General features: G+C 45.0%; 1 protein-coding gene across 3 annotated transcripts in view; it reads left to right on the top strand.

Annotated features, from left to right (window-relative positions):
* LOC146062881 (ceramide synthase 4-like) overlaps positions 1-23,083 on the top strand; it is a 100,586-nt gene that overhangs the window by 37,699 nt on the left and 39,804 nt on the right. Inside the window, exon 1 of one of the 3 annotated variants that reach the window (XM_083174889.1) lies at positions 1,363-2,083. The exons of the other annotated variants lie outside the window; for them this stretch is intronic. Within the exon in view, the coding sequence (XP_083031015.1) occupies positions 1,847-2,083 (237 nt within the window). The 5' untranslated portion in view covers positions 1,363-1,846. Of the gene's footprint in view, positions 1-1,362; positions 2,084-23,083 lie in introns of those variants that run through there. 3 annotated transcript variants of the gene reach the window in all.

Raw genomic sequence — 23,083 nt, 5'->3', positions numbered from 1 at the left:
ATAGGCCGTAATTCAGATCCATTCGGAAGGGGCCGAATTCAGCCCCATTCCGATTGAGGGGTGTCTGCGCATGCACATATTTGAGTATATGCAGACCCCCTGTGCGAAGGCCTTCGGCAGGTATCTCACTCGCCGAGGCATTTGCATGAGTAGGGGAGGGAGGGGGGCAGACAGGGTGCCGCTAGAGGGGAACGCCCAGCATTTTATGGGCGTTCCCATGAAAACCCTGGGTGCTCCCATGGGAACGCAGGCGTGGCATTCCCTGCTGGGGGCCGGCGGCTGACATCACATAAAGGAATCTTCTTGTGTTAACAAACACATCGCCTCGCATGCTACCGTGGAGATTCGGGTGTTTGTCGGGGCAGCGTTACTGAGCAGGTCTGAATCAGGCCCATAGTACTATGAAGTGCAGAAACAGATTTGTAATGTGTAACATCGCTCATTGGTTTAGCAATAATAGAAGGTCACAACAGTATTTTTGTAAGGAACTATCTAAGTAAAGAAAATAAAGAGAAAAATGATGTTTTGCAGCCGTTACACACATTTGGCAGGTAACAGGAGAGAAATAGTGTCAGAGCTCTGGGAGACAAAGTCTCCCTGTCAGATTGTCACCTTCAATTTAAACTACCCAACATGATATTCCCTCATTGATTTATTGGACCCATTAGGATCTCAAAAGTGGTCAATCCTGTAGCTTTCTGCTGCCAACAATCTTTTAGATTCTCCCTGTGTTTCATGTGTCATTGTGAAGGCCCTTGGCAGTGAACCGATTTTCTTCTCCCCTTTATTCTCCTTGCTTCATGTCCATATTCCTTTTTAGAGAATTTCATATGAACAGACCTCTTTTGGAGCGTTTGGTTCCCACCCCTAAGAGAGAAGGTTGTATCATGACTTACCAGGCCAGTGATCATAGCATCAGCTCATCTCCCCCATTGCCACCTACTAGTCTCCCTGACAGCACAATTTAAGTACCTTGAGCACAGCGCTTATACGTATCGTATAAGGCCTCTTGGAGAAAAGGCACAGTCACATTTTGTTTCATAATGAGTGTGAACCTTGTCAGAGTTGTAGGTCTCATTACCTTCCTCCAGCATTCCAGATATAATTATTGTACCACCCCTGCTTGTTTAGTGACTGTTACCCAAATATCTGCTGCAGCCCTTCCATAATACATTGGGGTGTGACTGTGGTACCACAGGACTGGAGGGTACCCCTTTTCTTTTATTTTATTTTTTTTACGCCCATTGTCCCATCTGGTTTGCCTATAAACACAATGGTGGACTGAAGTGTGTGCTTGGGGGGGGGGGGGGGGGGTTGCTAGGCAACCACCCCGCAGCTGGACTTTGGAAATGACTGGCTGAGAGACCCAGAGCCTACCTGGATCTCCTGCAGCCAAAGACCCTGTTGATTGGTGGCTCAGTGGGCACCAAGCTGAAGGGGCATCCCAGCCTGTTGCTGGGCAGAAGTGAGTGTATCGAGTGAGGCCCAGGAGGAGTCTGGCGAGATGGCACCAAGTAAGGAGTAAGCTGGAGGCTGAGCGCAGGGCATGTGGTGCAGTGAGCGGTGCTCGGAGGGGGACGCAGAGAGAGTGCCTGAAATGCAGCAGGGGAGCAGACACTGGCAGTGTGACGCGACAGCCACAGACGGTGCTCAGTGACCGGGACAGATGCGCCAAGACCTCCCAGCGTAGCCGGCAGAGGAGCCTGACGCCTGTGTGCCCGCGGCAGGCAGGGAGCACATCCGACGGCAACGGCACCTGCGAAAAGAGCCACAGAGAGATATAGGCCAGTGTGCAGCGACGCATCGCCCAGTGTTCCCCCGGCGGTGATTGACAGGGTTGGAGCTGATGTTGGAAGCCAGGCACCTCCGCAGGCAGAGGAAAGACTCCCATCGGTGCAACCCTGTGAAGGCAGCCAGGGAGACAGAGAAAAGGAGCCGCAGTTCCAAGTGCCCAGCAGATCCAAGTGCCCAGCAGAGATTCAAGTGCCCAGCAGAGGTTTCAAGTGCCCAGCAGAAACTCCCAGCAGTGTGCTCTCAGCTCAGAAGTGACCGGCAGGAGCTGGCAACAGCATCAGAATCCCAGGTATCTCACCATTGCCCATCCTGGCCACCCACTCACCCCAGAGCCATCCGTACCATTGGCTCCAGTTAGCCGGTGGCCCACCACCATTTTCACTGCCCATCCCTGGAACTGCTTTACCCAACGCTACCTCAGTTGGTAGTCCTTACTGACCCTTTGTCCATAGGCCCCACAACAGAGGGACCCAATTGCTCCACGAAAAGCCATGTTAATACAGGCCACCCACAGGCCACCTACCAGGCCTTTCCGCAAGACCCACAGGGAACTGCTAAAGCACCTGCCCACTAAGGGCCTTATTCTAGTTCACTCTTTCTGACAAAATCCTTCTTAGATGGACAAAACTATGTGCACTGCAGGGGGGCAGATGTAACATGTGCAGAGAGAATTAGATTTGGGTGAGTTATTTAGTTTCTGTGCAAGGTAAATACTGGCTGCTTTATTTTTACACTGCAATATAGATCTCACTTTGAAGTAAAACCCCACCCAAATCTATTTCTCTCTTCACAAGTAACATCTGACCCCCCTGCAGTGCACATGGTTTTGTCCATCTAAGAAGGATTTTGTCAGAAAGAGTGAACTAGAATAAGGCCCTTAGTGACTTACGGCAACAAATGCGAGACTGTAAAGGCCCGAGCCTGATTCGCCATTGTTTGAGCGCTACGCCACACCTGGCAGTACTTATACGGTGCACCTAGGCCAGAGGTAACTGACTTTAGGGTAAACTGCACAGTTTAGGGGAATTAGTGTACTTTACAGAGGTTTCTTTATTACACAGTATCAATTGATGTGTTACCGATATAGAATTACTGTTATATGCCTACTGTTGAGGGTTAACGAGACCTTTGGTTTAGCATATTGTGCGAATTGTGGCCCCGATACTCACGGCGGGCCCCATCGCGCACAGTATTTCTGAAAATATTGTATTTAATAGTAACATTCATTGTGCATTCTGGCTTTGTGATTTTATTGAGTGAATTGCTTATTAATTGCTTCTGCTGTAAAGTGTACCGCACGAATTGCGACCTGTGGTGACAGCGTCCCATCGCGCACGATATCCTTGAGATCGATCAGAACCTCTATTGTTGTTGCTTTATTGTAACTGTCTTTTCATAATTGTTTCCAGCGATGACCAGTGATCCGGTGCTGTTCAATAAAAGTATACGTTCACCGTCCTCATGTGTGGTGAACCTGTTATTGTGTGGGTGCGCGTGTGGGGGTGTTGCTCTTTGGGGTCCATTGCCCACAGAGTTCAGGCGAGTGAAGCAAGAGGACCACTGACGGACAGCGGCAGGCACGAATCAAGGAAGCAAGGTACCGGATACATCAACACCTCAGTCTGACAACATTACATGACTAATACTGCTTTTAGGACAGGGGTCCGTCCCAGGAGCGACCCGGGATTTGCGTGTCTGACCCGGCTTATTGCCATCACACAGGGCAGGGCGGAGTGACGCATTAATGAGAGTAAATAGCAAAAGAAAATGCATAACGGAATCTTCTCACAATTAGACTGACAGGAAGACAGCGTTTAAGGGTAGAAACCTGCCATTTTCTGGGTGTGTCGGAAAAAACGCAGGGGTGGTCAAACAAAACTGTGGGAAAAACTGTTCGATGGTTCAAGAATTGAGTATGGATTTATGAGTGGAAAGCGATCAGCAATTCATTCACAATTCTACCACAATTTTCCAAGAGGCATTTTCTCTTTCTGTCTGGGGGGTGTGGCTTATTCATCACTGTCCACTGTTGATTCTCTGATTAGCGGTCAGGTGTGAATCAGGGTATACGATCGTTAGATCGACACACCAAAGGTTGACATGCATTGGGTCGACCACTAAAGGTTAGGTCAACACCTGAAAAGATTGACATGGGCTTAGGTTAACAGGGTCATTAGGTCAACACGGAGGCATCAATAGGGTTGGTATCACCCGGTGTAGTAACTCATGGTGTCACCCACCCGTCAGGTGAAGCAAATACCTGATAAGTGGGTAGATTTTACCCCTGTAGTGCTGCTTACACACATAATGCCCCCCTGTACTTCTGCTTACATACATACCCCCCACTATTACCGCTTACACATATAATACCCTCTGTAGTGCCACTTACACATATATTGCCCCCACTATTGCCGGATACACATATAATGCCCTCACTATTGCTGCTTACACATATAATACACCCTGTAGTGCCGCATACATATATAATGCCCCCACTATTGCCACTTAAACATATATTATACTCTGTAGTGCCGCTTACACACATAATGCCCCACTATTGGCACTTACACATATAATAGTCCCTGTGGTGCCGCTTACACGAATAATTCCCCCTGTAGTGCCGCTTATACACATAATGCCCCCTGTAGTGCCTCTTACACAAATCCTGCCCCCACTATTGCTGTTTACACATCTAATGCCCCCTGTAGTGCCGCTTACACATTTATTGCACCCTGTAATGTTGCTTATATATGTCTACATATATATTTTGTGAATCACCCCTAGACACATACACTAGACACAACTTAGATGTCTACTGCCCCCTTCCCTTGTATACTTGAAGCCTGATTCTCCCCCCTTCCTTATATTCTATTACATAAACATAGCCACCCCCTTCCCTTCTATAGATAATATAACATCCTGAGGTCATGCAGTTTGTCTACCATTTTTGCATTTATTGTAGTAGTTCCTTATCTTGCTGGGGCACAGCTGTTTGTCTTTAAATAGACCCCAATTTTTTCATAGATAGACAGTCTATAGTACGGAATTTACAAGAAGAAGAGAAAAAGGGGACTGTTTGATGGGGAACAGTGCATTCCCCACCAAACAGTCCCGTTTTTCTCTTCTTCTTATAAATGGGGCACAGCTGTCCAAGGACAGGCAGATCACACCATAGATGTAGAGTACAGCTGGGAAGCGGCTGTACCTATACTTCTATAGCCCTGGCCTGAACGGATCCATGTTGACCTTGTCAGGTGTCGACCTAAGGCCAAGTCAACCTTCAGTGGTCAACCCAATGTATGTCGATCTTCCTGTGGTCGATCCTATGACACAATACCCTGAATCAGGCCCATTGTACATTATTATGGGCCAGATGTATCAAGCTTCAAATAGTTATAAAATAGAGAGTGATAAACAGTCAGCCAATCAGCTTCCAACTGCCATGTTACAGGCTGGGTTTGAAAAATGACAGGAAGGAGCTGATTGGCTGGCTGTTTATTACTCTCCACTTTATCACTTTTTGAAGCTTGATACATCTGGCCCTCTGAGCGCCAGGCTTTGGTAGATTTTGGTAGACTGTAAATGCCATATAGTCTTTATGGGTCTTATGTGGTCCAACTCCCAAATAAGTTTATATAAATGTATAGTGTTTTGGCTCATTGCAAGTACAGTAGCTCAATATATTTTTTGTTTGTTTTACCTACGTAAGGGCTATTTCACACTGTCCGGCTCCTGCCGGATGGCAAAGTCCTGCACAGCTTAAAAGCCGTGCCATCCCTGCAGTGTGTAAGGCCGGTTTCACACACTCCGGCTCCTGCCGGACGGCGAAAGCCCATAAGCCGTGCAGCACACACTAGTTTATCATGGAGGGGATGGCCACAGCCCGGCCGCCGTCCCTTCCAGTGGCGGGATCCGGCTGCAACCGTGCACAATAGTGTCCATTCACAACTAATGTGTGCGGCACGGCTCCCTGGCCGTTCGGGATTTCACCGTCCGGCAGGAGCCAGAGTGTGTGAAACCAGCCTAATGGACAGCTATGTGTCCACTCACAGGTAGCAGCCGGATCTTACCACTGCAGTGTCCGGCTGCCGTGCCGTGGCTGGCCCGTCCTCACAGGTCAGTGTGTGCTGAGGGCAATGGGGGCCTTTCACACACACCGGTCATTTGGTGTCCGGTTTTAGCTCTCCACCGCCACCAAACTGACGTCACTTCAGTTTCTACCCTCAAATTTACACAGCACTGGCTCACGGAGCCGGAGCATGTGAAAGAGACAACTGTCAGGCCGGTTTCACACACTCCGGCTCCTGCCGGACGGTGAAATCCCGCACGGCCAGGGAGCCGTGCCGCACACTATTGTGTCCATTCACACGGGACGGCCACGGCCGTCCCTTCCACGGCCACTGGAAGGGACGGCTGCCGGGCTGTGGCCATCCCTTCCATGATAAACTAGTGTGTGCGGCATGGCTCCCTGGCCGTGCGGGATTTCACCGTCCGGCAGGAGCAGGAGTGTGTGAAACCAGCCTCAGGCAAAAATCCGGACAAAGTGTGTCCGGCTTTTTGCCGTCCGGTCAAAACCGGAGTGTGTGAAACTAGCCTAAGTACAAATGTAACAACAACAGTTCTAGAAGGTGAGACAACTGTTGAAGTGGAAACAACTAGAGTATATAGTAAGATAAATGTTATACTTTGTGTAAGTGTGTAGTCAGCGACGTAACACGCCCATTATTATGTAGATAATATCAGGCAAAAATATAGCTGCTATATTCTTATGTAGCTCTTTCCGGTATTCAGAGGTGAAATCGAAGCATTGTACGTGTAGAGAATGCTAATATAATGACTTGCATTACTCAGTGCAGAGCAGTGACTGTTTAATGCAAGATCAGGTGTTTATATAGCGTATATGAGGAACTCTAGCTATGTCATGAAAACAGTGAAATGTGGTGATATGGAAATACAATGCATCTTTTGTTCTCAAGCATTCCTCCCAAATGTCCCATTTTTCACAGAACCATCCCGTCTTTTTTGGGACAGTCCCACATCCTGCCCGGGGCCAGCAATGTTGGGAGTCCCGCCAGTCTGAAGTAAAGAGAGGCTGTGCACACAGCTGTGCACACAGCATCTATTCAACGTCACAGAAGGCAAAAAACGGTGGGGTGGGGTTTCCCGATGATGACTCATTTGCATAGGCTGCACCCTAATTAGCATAGGTTTTGCATAGCATTAGCGGAGCCGCGCGAGTGTGGTGGCTCCTTATAAATAATGTAAATAAAATGAATTTACATGATGCCTTACAAGTGATCAGGCTCAAAAGGTAAGTAATATAGATTGTAAGCTCCACTGGGACAGGGACTGATGTAAGCGCTGTGGAATATGTGTGCGCACTATATAAATAACTGGTAATAAATAAATAGAGTAGCTTTGTGTTATTTTTAGCATAAACCAAATACTAATTAGCCCTTTGAGTGTCAAGTGAATTTGTCAAAATAGGTGTCAATATGCCCAGCAAACATTTTTATTCATCACAATGACCTGTAATGGCTACCTTATATAGGAAATATAATTTTTTTAACACAACATTTTTTATTTAAATTGATATAACAAATGTGAGCGACACTGACATTTTTAGTGGATATTTTGCACATCTCTCATAAAGATGTTGGCACTCAAAGGGGTAATAAAACAGCCCCAGGTATATGCATGGCACATGTTGGTTAGCGTGATTGAATATTGTTGATGTGGAATGTGTTGAGGTATGTAAAAAGGGAATCCATATAATGTTAAAATCCATAAAATGTTAAAATGTCAATGTATTGCTAGATGGTATATAAACAACTATACTTAAACTTTACCAATTTTTAACTCTTCATGTTAATGTTCAATATTGGTTTAATTGTTTCTATTTTCTATATTTCATCCCTGTGAACATTCTTCCTCTTTCTGTCATGTGTGTCACATTGGGCCTTATTTTGGTTCATTCTTTCTGACAAAATCCTTCTTAGATGGGCAAAACCATGTGCACTGCAGGTGGGGCAGATGTAACATGTGCAGAGAGAATTAGATTCGGGTGGGGTTTTACTTCAAAGTGAGATCTATATTGCAGTGTAAAAATAAAGCAGTCAGTATTTTCCCTGCACAGAAACAAAATGACTCCCCCAAATCTAATTCTCTCTGCACATGTTACATCTGACCCCCCTGCAGTGCACATGGTTTTGTCCATCTAAGAAGGATTTTGTCAGAAAGAATGAACCAAAATAAGGCCCTTTATCTGTCACATGTAGTCTTTTATCCTGAAAGAAATTCTGACAACAAATACAGATAATCATAAATTATATAGCAGCTTCTAAATATAACACCAAATGTGTTAAAATACTGAGCGCCTTCGGGTAGCTCACACGCAAAGCTAATTGACTGTGCCCTTCACATGAGCTCTGTACAGCTGTGGTGTAAATAATTTACATGGCAGTTCTGTTAATCTTCATCTCATCCACTGATCTGCGGCCCGTGCAGCTCTCACATCTACAGTATGTTCACTTCCTCACTCTGCTCTGTACATCAGGGTCATGTCAGGAGACTGATGCCATATCATGTTGGGCATATATTATAGCATTGGGGGTTATTTTGGTTCACTCTTTCTGACAAAGTCCTTCTTAGATGGACTAAACCATGTGCACTGTAGGTGGGGCAGATGTAACTTGTGCAGAGAGAATTAGATTTGGGTGGGGTTTTACTTCAAAGTGAGATCTATATTGCAGAAAAATAAAGCAGCCAGTATTTTCCCTGCACAGAAACAAAATAACTCACCCAAATCTAATTCTATCTGCACAAGTTACATCTGCCCCCCCCCCTGCAATGCACATGGTTTTGTCCATCTAAGAAGGAATCTGTCAGAAAGAGTGAACCAAAATAACCCCCATTGTACTTCAGCTAATCACAAATGTCATTTTCATACCTCCTAACATTCTGCATCAGACTCAAACAGAAAACCTTATGTTAGGTGGGCAAGACAGCATGTTTCATACTTGAAGACATGGGAAATGTGACTTTATTTCCTTTTTAATCCACAGCAATATTAATCATATATCTCTATATTGTATATTGATGTTTAGTTGTTTCTATAAAATGTGTGCTGGTTAGTGGGTAAATAACTAGATTTTACCAGTATCCACAGTGTTCTGGGTCATAAAAACTGCTGCACCAGTAAAATTGCCCCTTACTTTAATCTGCAAGTTAATATTAGAGGCTAATTCATTCATTTGAGTTATATATTTACTAATTAGCAGAATTCCATAGGTTCAGAGAACAAGACTGACAGTGTCAGATAGAAGTGATAGCCTCAATACCAGCACAAACTTAAAACCAATACTCAATCTTTTTAAATCCCCAAAATAATTATTATAGGGGTTGTACACTCCCAGAGGCAATGGAGGCTCCAGGCCCTGGATGGTCACCTGCATGTGCAGCTGCACCTGGGTGGTTCACAGTGGGATCCATGTGTGACCACTGCTCATCCAATGTAGTGCTGCAGTGTAGGTAATATGCTCTATACCAGGAGCCCTGCTAACATCAGCAATTGAGGACAGGATGGCTACTGGTGTCAGCCTACACTGCAGCAAGCAATGCTACTGGACTCTGAGATTATACACACAGGTGAATGTTGACACACACCATATTTGGGGTGGGTGAGTGGGGGGGGACCAAACTCCAACTTGCCTCAGGCAACCAAGATTATTAAACTTATGCCCCTGCGTTGAACAAAACTTGTTAATTCAGCCTAAAAAACACATACTGTGGCATATATATATTTTACCAGGGCCCCGAATGCTTCAGGAGTGATAAAGTTCGATCCATATATAGTTGGACGACACTGTAAGCCACCACATTGGATTTGACATTTAACACTGGAGATGCAATTGAACTGCAGACTTTCTACTTTAATTCAAGTGGTTGTGATTGGACAAATTAACATATTCATAAATAATTTTAGAGTTTTAATACTTGGTCAAGAGTCTTTTACTGGCAATTACTCCCTGAAGTCTACAACCCATAAGGTGCCCATACACTGGGCAATTCACATGCGATTTGGGCACTGTCCATGCGATTGCTGCTATCAGTCACGTGAAAATCATCCAAATTGCATGTGTTTGACAGCAGCTCGATGTGAAGTGCCTCACAATGGAGCCTGCAAGTTGCACCGGCTGCAGAGGCATTCTGTTGGATCACATCCCAGTTGGGCAGGCTTGGCATAGATCGCATACGATATATAGTATGCAAAAGGACCGCATATGATATATGTCATGCGATCCTCCCACCCGAGAAGATCCTGGGCGGCTCAAGGGGGGATTGCGTGTGATGTCTCCGAGAGGATAAGTTGCACAAGTGTATGCCCAGCTAAAGACATTACCAAATGCTGGGTTTCCTTATTGGCTATGCTTTGCCAGGCCTTTTCTGCATCTATATTCAGTTGTTGTTTGTTTGTTGGTCTTTTTCTCTTTAGTTTTGTATTCAGCAAGTACAGTGCATGCTAGATTGCATTGAGATCAGGTGTTTGACTCAGCCACTTGCTTTCACAATACATTTTTTTGGCATTGTCCATCTGTATTGTGAAGCACTATCCAATCAAGTTTGCAGAACTTGACAGAACCTAAGCAGATAGTATCTCTCGATACACGTCAGAATTTATCTGGCTGCTTCTGTCTTCTGTCTCATCATCAATAAACAGAAGTGACCAGTGCTGCTAGAGGCAATGCAGGAGCATACAATTACACTGCCTTCACTGTGTTTTACAGGAGATGTGGTATGCTTCAGGTCATGAGCCTTTCCCAGCCTTTTCCGTTTTCTCCCCATTGCACTGGTATTATTTTTATGGTACTCTTTACTTAGAAGGGTGCCCACGATTTTGATCGTGGGCATCGTTAGTAAAAAATCTCGGGCATCTCGGGCATTGAATGCACTAAAAAATCGGGTGCGATCAACCGACGAGATGCCCGAGATTTCCCATAGGGAACAATGTTAAATGTCTCAATTGACCCAATTTTCCTGTTCAATGCCTCAATTGACCCGATTTTTCCATAGGAAACAATGTTAAATGGGCCACAGAGGCCAAATAGGCACCCTGAAGTGTATAATGGCCACCCGAATTGTTAACGCCACCCCACGATCAACGTCAACCCGATGCGTGGCGAGCGGGGCGGCGGTACGCGTCCTACGACCTTTTCATACCCCCACTATCCACGTCGGCGTGGAGTTGAGAATAGAAAGTGTGGCGAGCGCAGCGAGCCCCGCGAGGGTACGCGGACAGCTGTGAAGCCCGCGAGGGGACGCGGATACCTGTGAAGGTATCCGCGTCCCCTCGCGGGGCACGCTGCGCTCGCCACGCTTCGGGCTCGGTGGCTCGCTGCGCTCACCACACTTTCTATTCTCAACTCCACGCCGACGTGGATAGTGGGGGTATGAAAAGGTCGTAGGACGAGTACCGCCGGCGCTCGCCACGCTTCGGGTTGACGTTGATCGTGGGGTGGCGTTAACAATTCGGGTGGCCATTATTCACTTCAGGGTGCCTATTTGGCCTCTGTGGCCCATTTAACATTGTTTCCTATGGAAAAATTGGGTCAATTGAGGCATTGAACAGGAAAATCGGGTCAATTGAGACATTTAACATTGTTCCCTATGGGAAATCTCGGGCATCTCGTCATTCGCATCGCACCTGATTTTTTAGTGCATTCAATGCCCGAGATGGCCGAGATGGGCGCCCTTCTAAGTAAAGAGTACCATTTTTATTATTATATTTTATTTATAAGGTGCCACAAGAGGTACACAGCGCCGTACATATAGCAAATTAGAACAATACAGGGTACACAGAACTAAAATACCAGCAACAGAAGAAGTAAAACCAAGCACAAGTAACAATTAGCAGCACAATTCTTAGTACGCAATACAGCTGGCACTGTGGCCCATGCAAGCATGCAGAGTGAAAAGGTATAGCACAGGATCGAGGAACCATGGCTCTGGTACAACAGTGTAGTTCGGAAAGATAGTGTCAGAATAGAGAAAAGAAAAATAAATTCTGAGTTAGGGTAAGTAGTGTGAGAAGCAGGTTTAGAGGGACATATACAGTGCAGAGAGTAGCAGGTGTAGAGGGACATATACAGTGCAGAGAGAATTGATGTGGCATCTGGCACACTGAAATGGTTACAGAGAAAATGTGACTAGTGATATTAGGGCGAACAGAAAGTACTGGCTATGAGAATAGGTCTTAGAGACCTGCAAGCAGGGAGCTCAGTGAGGGCTGTCCAGGCTGCATTCAGTATGTGTTGGAGGTGGTGAAGTCCTTAGCTCACGGTTGAATGTTGATAGCAGTCTGTTTGGGGGATTTTAGAAGTTAGATGGGTGTCCTCCTGTGCTCTCCTGTTTATCTCCAGTATATCTGGTACAGGTACAGGTTGGTCTTTGTTTAATCTGTCCAAGGTTTTCGTGAACTGATCTGAGTTTTTTTGTCAAAGTTTACTTTGGCCTTTCTATTTTTGAGGCTTATGAAGAGTTTACACCTTGTGCAACTTCTTGTGAAGTTTTCTCTTTATGGTGGACTTTAAGGTCTTTTAGTAGAGGTAGGGAATTTAACAATCTAGGCTTCCTGTTCCACCATTTGAAACAGGTCCATGCAAGTTATCAAAATCTGAAGAATAAAAAATACTGTAAAATAATGACAAGCAGTCAAGTATCAGCTACCAGCAGCTTGGACTGGCACATGCAATCTTCACCACATAAACTCTCATCATCAACCTCCTCAATAATGGTCGGAGGTATTCCTTTGAAACAATTGGTTTGTGGTGGCTCAAATAAACTAAACACTTCAGCAACAAAAAGAAGCAGTCCCAGTCACTGGAGTGCTTGGTGTTATGGTTTTTGGGTGTTACTCCACAGCTGTGACCTCTGTTTAGGATGGCCACAACGAACCCTACACTGCCTCTGCTGATCTGTCAACAGATGGCCAGTACCTGCAGATGCTAAGGCTTCACCTTTAATCGCCAAGTTTGAAGGGGCAAATTAAGTCTGCCCCAACTCTGGTGCAACCAGGTCTTATGGTTGAGCAAGGTACTGGAGATCAGTCAAAAGGTGAAACTGACTAACATGGGCCTGACTGGGAAAACACTAATGGCTCCTGAGCCAATCCTAGGGAAATTAGTAAACAAAATGTATATGCGACCTTGTTGCATACCAAGGACGACCTACTCGTAAACATAAGATAAGACGCCATGCAAAAGCACAATATAACACCACACAACAAGACACAGCAAATTACATAAAGTGATGGGTACTCCCAATACCCAGGAAACCATCCTGAGTGGGTGAGAAATAAACCAATAGGCACTGTAGCACAGACCTGCGGCAATCCTCTGTCAATCCCAAATGGAATGTACCGATATGGACCAGAGAAATATAAAAATAATGTCTGAGGCCCAAAGTTAACAAGCTAATTAAGCAGAACAATAACACAGAATAGAGCTGCAATAGCACAGACTCACCACAGGAGGCCGTCAGCGAGTCCCATACCAGAAACAGAATCTTGGAATGCTAACAGAAACTGACATAAAAATAATGTGCCACAGCAGTGGCTCATGGCACTTGGTTTGTTAAACTGTGCATGTCCTTTCAAATATACAACATATGGGAGGTCCCAAGGAAAATGCCACCTTGCACCGCTCATGGACCTGAATTAGAATAAAAAACATGGTATTATCCCTCATACTCAGACTCCCTGGTACACCTCATAAATGTACTACAGAGATGTTTTACACAATTAGGAAGAATAGGGAGGGGGTAGTAGGTCTACAATTTTCTTGACTTCTCCTTTCTGCCATATTGAGGACTCCTTACCTATTAACATTGTATGCTTTTATGCCCTTTTCTAAGTTGCTACAAAACAGCTTGTTTAAAAATTAGTTTGATCTGAAATTTATTTAACTTTCTAAATGAATTAAACTAACCTTATTTTAAGTCAATCAATCTAAGTAATCAATGCTTTACCTGCCTATAACTGCATACTCCATTTCCACAATAAATAAAAATGAGAGTGCTCATAAAAGGCTGCAATTGAATTCAGTCTAAAATATTTTTCTAATAATATTAATACATATCTTCAACAATTAAGAGCCATACACACTGAGCGACTTTTAGCTGAAAGCAGCTCAGTTTACTCGTCTGATCTGATCTCAGTGTGTACGGGGCAGCGATGAGCGCTGATGCACGCTCTCGCATCATCGCTAGTGCGGCCGCTCATCTGCTGGGGTGGGCAGCCTCTACACTCATTACATACGGAATTACGGCCCTTATGTGCTTATCTGGGCTCTCTTTAAAATGGATCCAGCTTGTAGACTCCTCCATTAACCCCTTCACGACATTTGACGTATATATACGTCATGGCCGGGAAGTACTTCCCGACACATGACGTATATATACGTCATGACTTTAAACTGTCACTGCGTCTAGAGACGCAGTGACAGAGGGACGATGTCTGCTGTCCCTGACAGCAGACATGTCCCTGCATGCCCAGGGGGGGCTGCGATGCCGCCCCCCCGTCGGCGATCGCTGTGATTGGCTGTTCAGTGTGAACAGCCATTCACAGCGTTTTCCTGTGTTACCAGCGAATCAGACGCTCGGTAACACAGGTGTCAATCACCGCCGGGCGTCAGGGGGCATGAGGGGGTCATCGGTGACGATGACACCTCACCCCACCCTCACCCCACCTGCCCCCAAGGCTGTGATTGGTCCGTGGGACCCACGGACCAATCACAGCCAAGGCGCGACATTTAAACTAACGGTGACTGCGCTGCAGACGCCATTCCGGTCTGGAATAGCGTGCAGAGCGGTCACCGTGCCTATCTGCCGTGATACTGACCTGATCCTTGCTAATACTTACCTGATCCTTGCAAATACCTTACCTGATCACTTGATCACTGCTTGTAGCGTGCTGGACGCTTCCTGGATCTGACTTCCTGAGACTTCCTGCTGCTGCTGCAGTGTGATAGAGAGATAGAGAGAGAGATAGAGAGAGATAGAGAGATAGTGACAGAGAGAGCTATATTTTGTGTCTGCTACCCCCCCTTTTTGGGGGTGCAGGGTTTTTTTATATATAAATAACTGTCAGTGCTGCTGCTGCAGTGTCATAGAGTGATAGATAGTGATAGATAGTGATAGATAGTGAGAGATAGAGAGATTTGTGTCTGCTACCCCCCCTTTTTGGGGGTGCAGGTTTTTTTTTTATATATATAACTGTCAGTGCTGCTGCTGCAGTGTCATAGAGTGATAGATAGTGATAGATAGTGAGAGATAGAGAGAGATAGTGACAGAGAGTGATAGAGAGTGTATATTTTGTGTCTGCTACCCCCCCTTTTTGGGGGTGCAGGTTTTTTTTTATACATATAACTGTCAGTGCTGCTGCTGCAGTGTCCTAGAGTGATAGATAGTGATAGATAGTGATAGATAGTGAGAGATAGAGAGAGATAGTGACAGAGAGTGATAGAGAGTGTATATTTTGTGTCTGCTACCCCCGCCTTTTGTGCTGATCACTATATCTGAGGTGATCAGCAACTTTTTGGGGGCGCAGAGGTTTTTTTTTTTTATATATACCTGTCAGTTGCTGCCAGTTGCACTGTCAGTTGCACCAAAGGTTGTGCACCTGCTGCCCCTCACTGGTAATCAGTGTCGCATCACTGATCACCTTTTTTTTTTTGTGGCTGCTGTGTGGTCTTTTTTTAATTTTTTTTTTACACACACTGTGATTTTGTGGGTGTCCTGTGGCCACTGTGCGCTGATCAGTGACGTACATCACTGATCAGCTTTTTCGGCACAGGGTTGATCTATTTTTTTTTTTTTTTGATCAAATTCCTGTTGCCTTTGAGCGCTGTTCAGTGACGGACGTTACTGACCAACATCTGTGCTCAATTTTTGGCGCAGGACCTTTTTTTTTGTTTTTTTAACCCCTTCAAATTTTTTTTTTTAACCCCTTCAATTTTTTTTTTTAACCCCTTCAATTTTTTTTTTTTTGTATTTTTTTTTTCTGCACTACATACACACTACACACTACATACCCCCCGGGTTGTACCCCCCCCTACACTATACACGTGTTGAAACATTTCACTACCAGTAACACAAAAATAAAAATGGCATCCCAAATGTCATCCCAAATGTCATCCCAGTCATCCAGAAGAATGTATTCAGTGGAGGAGGCATATGCCATGCTTGCCTCTGACTCTGACACAGCCAGTGAGGCAAGCGGGGAATTTGAAGGATTCGTCTTAAGCTCCTCTTCCTCCTCTGGTGATGAGGGACCCCCTCAAAGACGCCCCCGTAGAGCAGCTGAGACCCCCCCCCAATAATTGATCTCGTATGGACCCCACCACCAGACAATTTTGAGCCCCAGGTTCCTGAGTTTTTGGCCATGCCAGGAATCCAATTTGATTCCACAGGTCTCAGAGAAATTGACTTTTTCAAATTATTTTTCTCTGATGATTTTATAAATTTAATGGTGGACCAAACTAATTTATATGCCCAGCAGTTTATTGCTCAAAACCCCACGTCATCATTTGCTAGGTGGACCCCTGTAGATGCAGTAGAGATGATGACGTTTTGGGGTCTGGTGTTTCATATGGGCATAGTAAAAAAGCCACAAATTAGGCAATATTGGAGTACAGATGTTCTGTACAGCACCCCATTTTACCGTATGGCCATGACTCGGACTCGTTTTGAGACAATCCATAAATTTATACATTACACCGATAATGCACAGTGCCCACCCAGAGATGATCCCACCTTTGACAGGCTATTCAAAGTCAGGCCGGTCATTGATCATTTCAGTGCCAAATTTGCAGAGCTATACATCCCTGATAAATGTATTAGTATCGACGAGTCCCTTATACATTTTAAAGGAAGGGTTAAATTCCGCCAGTACCTTCCCAGTAAGAGGGCAAGGTATGGCATAAAAATGTATAAGCTGTGTGAAAGCACCACAGGGTACACCCACAAGTTTAGGGTATATGAAGGGAAGGATTCAAGAATTGAACCGCCAGAATGCCCCCCCTCCCTCGTAGGTGTTAGTGGAAAAATTGTCTGGGATTTAATGCACCCCTTCCTGGATAAGGGTTATCACCTCTATGTGGATAACTTTTACACTAGCATCCCCCTGTTTAAGGCCCTTGGTTCAAGAGGTACAGCAGCTTGCGGTACTGTGCGCAAGAACCAAAGAGGCCTCCCCAAAACGCACATTGCCCAAGTACTAAGAAGGGGTGAAAGCAGGGGAATATGCACCGAAAATATGTTGTTGGTCAAATATAAGGACAAGAGGGATGTCCTTATACTGACAACAATTCATGGAGACAGTACCACCTCCATCCCTGTACGAGGTACCAGTACCCACACCTCAAAACCAAATTGTATCCTAGATTACAATAAGTACATGGGCGGAGTGGATCTTTCAGATCAGGTACTGAAGCCGTACAGTGCCCTGCGGAAAACAAATATCTGGTACAAGAAGCTGGCCGTGTATATCATCCAGATGGCACTGTATAACGCTTACGTGCTATTCCGTTCTACCGGCCAGAGGGGGACATTTATGCACTTTCAAGAGGAAGTCATAAAGGGCCTAATATTTGGGAACCAGCAGGCAGAGGGCCCCAGTACTTCTAGTACTGGCCCCCGTATTGTACCAGGGCAGCATTTTCCCAACGAAATCCCCTCCACTGCAAGAAAGGGCAGGACACAAAAAAGGTGCAAAGTTTGCTATAAAAAGGGAATAAGAAAGGAAACTATTTTCCACTGTGAAACTTGCCCCGACAAACCCGGCCTATGTATAAAGGAGTGTTTCAAAATATACCACACATCTATGGATTATTAGGTTCATCATTTCACCGTGCTTCGGGGGTCTTGCTAATGCCACATAGCACCCACCATTCATTCCACCAGAATCTGAGCTGCAAAATCCAAAAATCACTCCTTCCCTTCTGAGTCCTGCCATGCACCCAACTGGTATTTTTTGGTCACATGTGAGGCATTGCCATACTCTGGAGAAATGGGGGCACAGATTTTGGGGTGCTTTGTCTCCTTCATTCCTTGTGAAAATGACAAATTTTGAGCCAGAACTGCATTTTTGTGTAAAAAAATGTAATTTTTCATTTTCACTGCCCAGTTGTATCAAAATTGGTGAAACCCCTGGGGGTTTGAAATGTACACTATACCCCTAGATGAATTCCCTGAGGGGTGTAGTTTGCAAAATGGGGTCACTTGTGGGGGGGTTCCACTGTATTGGTAATGCAACATAGCACCCACCATTCATTCCACCAAAATCTGTGCTCCAAAATCCAAAAATCACTCCTTCCCTTCTGAGTCCTGCCATGCACCCAACTGGTATTTTTGGTCACATGTGAGGCATTGCCGTACTCTGGAGAAATGGGGGCACAGATTTTGGGGTGCTTTGTCTCCTTCATTCCTTGTGAAAATGACAAATTTTGAGCAAGAACTGCATTTTTGTGTAAAAAAATGTAATTTTTCATTTTCACTGCCCAGTTGTATCAAAATTGGTGAAACCCCTGGGGGTTTGAAATGTACACTATACCCCTAGATGAATTCCCTGAGGGGTGTAGTTTGCAAAATGGGGTCACTTGTGGGGGGGTTCCACTGTATTGGTAATGCAACATAGCACCCACCATTCATTCCACCAAAATCTGTGCTCCAAAATCCAAAAATCACTCCTTCCCTTCTGAGTCCTGCCATGCACCCAACTGGTATTTTTTGGTCACATGTGAGGCATTGCCGTACTCTGGAGAAATGGGGGCACAGATTTTGGGGTGCTTTGTCTCCTTCATTCCTTGTGAAAATGAAAAATTTTGAGCCAGAAGTGCATGTTTGTGTAAAAAAATGTAATTTTTCATTTTCACAGCCCAGTTGTACCACAATTGGTGAAACCCCTGGGGGTTTGAAATGTACACTATACCCCTAGATGAATTCCCTGAGGGGTGTACTTTGCAAAATGGGGTGACTTGTGGGGGGGTTCCACTGTATTGGTGCTTTGGGAGTCTTGCTAATGCAACATAGCACCCACCATTCATTCCACCAAAATCTGTGCTGCAAAATCCAAAAATCACTCCTTCCCTTCTGAGTCCTGCCATGCGCCCAACTGGTATTTTTTGGTCACATGTGAGGCATTGCCGTACTCGGGAGAAATTGGGGCACAGACCTTGGGGTGCTTTGTCTCCTTCATTCCTTGTGAAAATGAAAAATTTTGAGCCAGAAGTGCATGTTTGTGTAAAAAAATGTAATTTTTCATTTTCACAGCCCAGTTGTACCACAATTGGTGAAACCCCTGGGGGTTTGAAATGTACACTATACCCCTAGATGAATTCCCTGAGGGGTGTACTTTGCAAAATGGGGTGACTTGTGGGGGGGTTCCACTGTATTGGTGCTTTGGGAGTCTTGCTAATGCAACATAGCACCCACCATTCATTCCACCAAAATCTGTGCTGCAAAATCCAAAAATCACTCCTTCCCTTCTGAGTCCTGCCATGCGCCCAACTGGTATTTTTTGGTCACATGTGAGGCATTGCCGTACTCGGGAGAAATTGGGGCACAGACTTTGGGGTGCTTTGTCTCCTTCATTCCTTGTGAAAATGAAAAATTTTGAGCCAGAAGTGCATGTTTGTGTAAAAAAATTTAATTTTTCATTTTCACAGCCCAGTTGTACCACAATTGGTGAAACCCCTGGGGGTTTGAAATGTACACTATACCCCTAGATGAATTCCCTGAGGGGTGTACTTTGCAAAATGGGGTGACTTGTGGGGGGGTTCCACTGTATTGGTGCTTTGGGAGTCTTGCTAATGCAACATAGCACCCACCATTCATTCCACCAAAATCTGTGCTGCAAAATCCAAAAATCACTCCTTCCCTTCTGAGTCCTGCCATGCGCCCAACTGGTATTTTTTGGTCACATGTGAGGCATTGCCGTACTCGGGAGAAATTGGGGCACAGACTTTGGGGTGCTTTGTCTCCTTCATTCCTTGTGAAAATGAAAAATTTTGAGCCAGAAGTGCATGTTTGTGTAAAAAAATGTAATTTTTCATTTTCACAGCCCAGTTGTACCACAATTGGTGAAACCCCTGGGGGTTTGAAATGTACACTATACCCCTAGATGAATTCCCTGAGGGGTGTACTTTGCAAAATGGGGTGACTTGTGGGGGGGTTCCACTGTATTGGTGCTTTGGGAGTCTTGCTAATGCAACATAGCACCCACCATTCATTCCACCAAACTCTGTGCTGCAAAATCCAAAAATCACTCCTTCCCTTCTGAGTCCTGCCATGCGCCCAACTGGTATTTTTTGGTCACATGTGAGGCATTGCCGTACTCGGGAGAAATTGGGGCACAGACTTTGGGGTGCTTTGTCTCCTTCATTCCTTGTGAAAATGAAAAATTTTGAGCCAGAAGTGCATGTTTGTGTAAAAAAATGTAATTTTTCATTTTCACAGCCCAGTTGTACCACAATTGGTGAAACCCCTGGGGGTTTGAAATGTACAATATACCCCTAGATGAATTCCCTGAGGGGTGTACTTTGCAAAATGGGGTGACTTGTGGGGGGGTTCCACTGTATTGGTGCTTTGGGAGTCTTGCTAATGCAACATAGCACCCACCATTCATTCCACCAAAATCTGTGCTGCAAAATCCAAAAATCACTCCTTCCCTTCTGAGTCCTGCCATGCGCCCAACTGGTATTTTTTGGTCACATGTGAGGCATTGCCGTACTCGGGAGAAATTGGGGCACAGACCTTGGGGTGCTTTGTCTCCTTCATTCCTTGTGAAAATGAAAAATCTTGAGCCAGAAGTGCATGTTTGTGTAAAAAAATGTAATTTTTCATTTTCACAGCCCAGTTGTACCACAATTGGTGAAACCCCTGGGGGTTTGAAATGTACACTATACCCCTAGATGAATTCCCTAAGGGGTGTACTTTGCAAAATGGGGTGACTTGTGGGGGGGTTCCACTGTATTGGTGCTTTGGGAGTCTTGCTAATGCAACATAGCACCCACCATTCATTCCACCAAAATCTGTGCTGCAAAATCCAAAAATCACTCCTTCCCTTCTGAGTCCTGCCATGCGCCCAACTGGTATTTTTTGGTCACATGTGAGGCATTGCCGTACTCGGGAGAAATTGGGGCACAGACTTTGGGGTGCTTTGTCTCCTTCATTCCTTGTGAAAATGAAAAATTTTGAGCCAGAAGTGCATGTTTGTGTAAAAAAATTTAATTTTTCATTTTCACAGCCCAGTTGTACCACAATTGGTGAAACCCCTGGGGGTTTGAAATGTACACTATACCCCTAGATGAATTCCCTGAGGGGTGTACTTTGCAAAATGGGGTGACTTGTGGGGGGGTTCCACTGTATTGGTGCTTTGGGAGTCTTGCTAATGCAACATAGCACCCACCATTCATTCCACCAAAATCTGTGCTGCAAAATCCAAAAATCACTCCTTCCCTTCTGAGTCCTGCCATGCGCCCAACTGGTATTTTTTGGTCACATGTGAGGCATTGCCGTACTCGGGAGAAATTGGGGCACAGACTTTGGGGTGCTTTGTCTCCTTCATTCCTTGTGAAAATGAAAAATTTTGAGCCAGAAGTGCATGTTTGTGTAAAAAAATGTAATTTTTCATTTTCACAGCCCAGTTGTACCACAATTGGTGAAACCCCTGGGGGTTTGAAATGTACACTATACCCCTAGATGAATTCCCTGAGGGGTGTACTTTGCAAAATGGGGTGACTTGTGGGGGGGTTCCACTGTATTGGTGCTTTGGGAGTCTTGCTAATGCAACATAGCACCCACCATTCATTCCACCAAACTCTGTGCTGCAAAATCCAAAAATCACTCCTTCCCTTCTGAGTCCTGCCATGCGCCCAACTGGTATTTTTTGGTCACATGTGAGGCATTGCCGTACTCGGGAGAAATTGGGGCACAGACTTTGGGGTGCTTTGTCTCCTTCATTCCTTGTGAAAATGAAAAATTTTGAGCCAGAAGTGCATGTTTGTGTAAAAAAATGTAATTTTTCATTTTCACAGCCCAGTTGTACCACAATTGGTGAAACCCCTGGGGGTTTGAAATGTACAATATACCCCTAGATGAATTCCCTGAGGGGTGTACTTTGCAAAATGGGGTGACTTGTGGGGGGGTTCCACTGTATTGGTGCTTTGGGAGTCTTGCTAATGCAACATAGCACCCACCATTCATTCCACCAGAATCTGTGCTGCAAAATCCAAAAATCACTCCTTCCCTTCTGAGTCCTGCCATGCGCCCAACTGGTATTTTTTGGTCACATGTGAGGCATTGCCGTACTCGGGAGAAATGGGGGCACAGACTTTGGGGTGCTTTGTCTCCTTCATTCCTTGTGAAAATGACAAATTATGAGCCAGAACTGCATTTTTGTGTAAAAAAATGTAATTTTTCATTTTCACTGCCCAGTTGTATCAAAATTGGTGAAACCCCTGGGGGTTTGAAATGTACACTATACCCCTAGATGAATTCCCTGAGGTGTGTACTTTGCAAAATGGGGTGACTTGTGGGGGGGTTCCACTGTATTGGTGCTTTGGGAGTCTTGCTAATGCAACATAGCACCCACCATTCATTCCACCAAAATCTGTGCTACAAAATCCAAAAATCACTCCTTCCCTTCTGAGTCCTGCCATGCGCCCAACTGGTATTTTTTGGTCACATGTGAGGCATTGCCGTACTCGGGAGAAATTGGGGCACAGACTTTGGGGTGCTTTGTCTCCTTCATTCCTTGTGAAAATGAAAAATCTTGAGCCAGAAGTGCATGTTTGTGTAAAAAAATGTAATTTTTCATTTTCACAGCCCAGTTGTACCAAAATTGGTGAAACCCCTGGGGGTTTGAAATGTACACTATACCCCTAGATGAATTCCCTGAGGGGTGTAGATTGCAAAATGGGGTGACTTGTGGGGGAGGTTCCTAACTTTTAGCACTTATGGTGCCTAGAAACCTACATGGTGCCTAAAAAAAAATCTCATAAAAAGGAGGCTCCAAAATCAAGTAGGTGCTCCTTCTATTATGAAGCCTGTGGTTTGGTCAACGTGCACACTAGGGCCACATATAGGATATTTTTTAAAACAAAAGAATTGGGGGAATCAATTTTTAGTCACATTTCTCTAGTAAAATCTACTGTATTCGTTAGAAAAATGTATTAAAATTGAAACTGCAAAAAAAAAGAAATTTTGAAATTTCACCTACACTTTGTTTTAATTC

The sequence above is a fragment of the Crinia signifera genome, chromosome 1 (genome assembly GCF_055691185.1).
Source record: "Crinia signifera chromosome 1, ASM5569118v1, whole genome shotgun sequence".
Taxonomy (NCBI): domain Eukaryota; kingdom Metazoa; phylum Chordata; class Amphibia; order Anura; family Myobatrachidae; genus Crinia; species Crinia signifera.
This window is presented reverse-complemented; position numbering and strand designations above follow the sequence as displayed.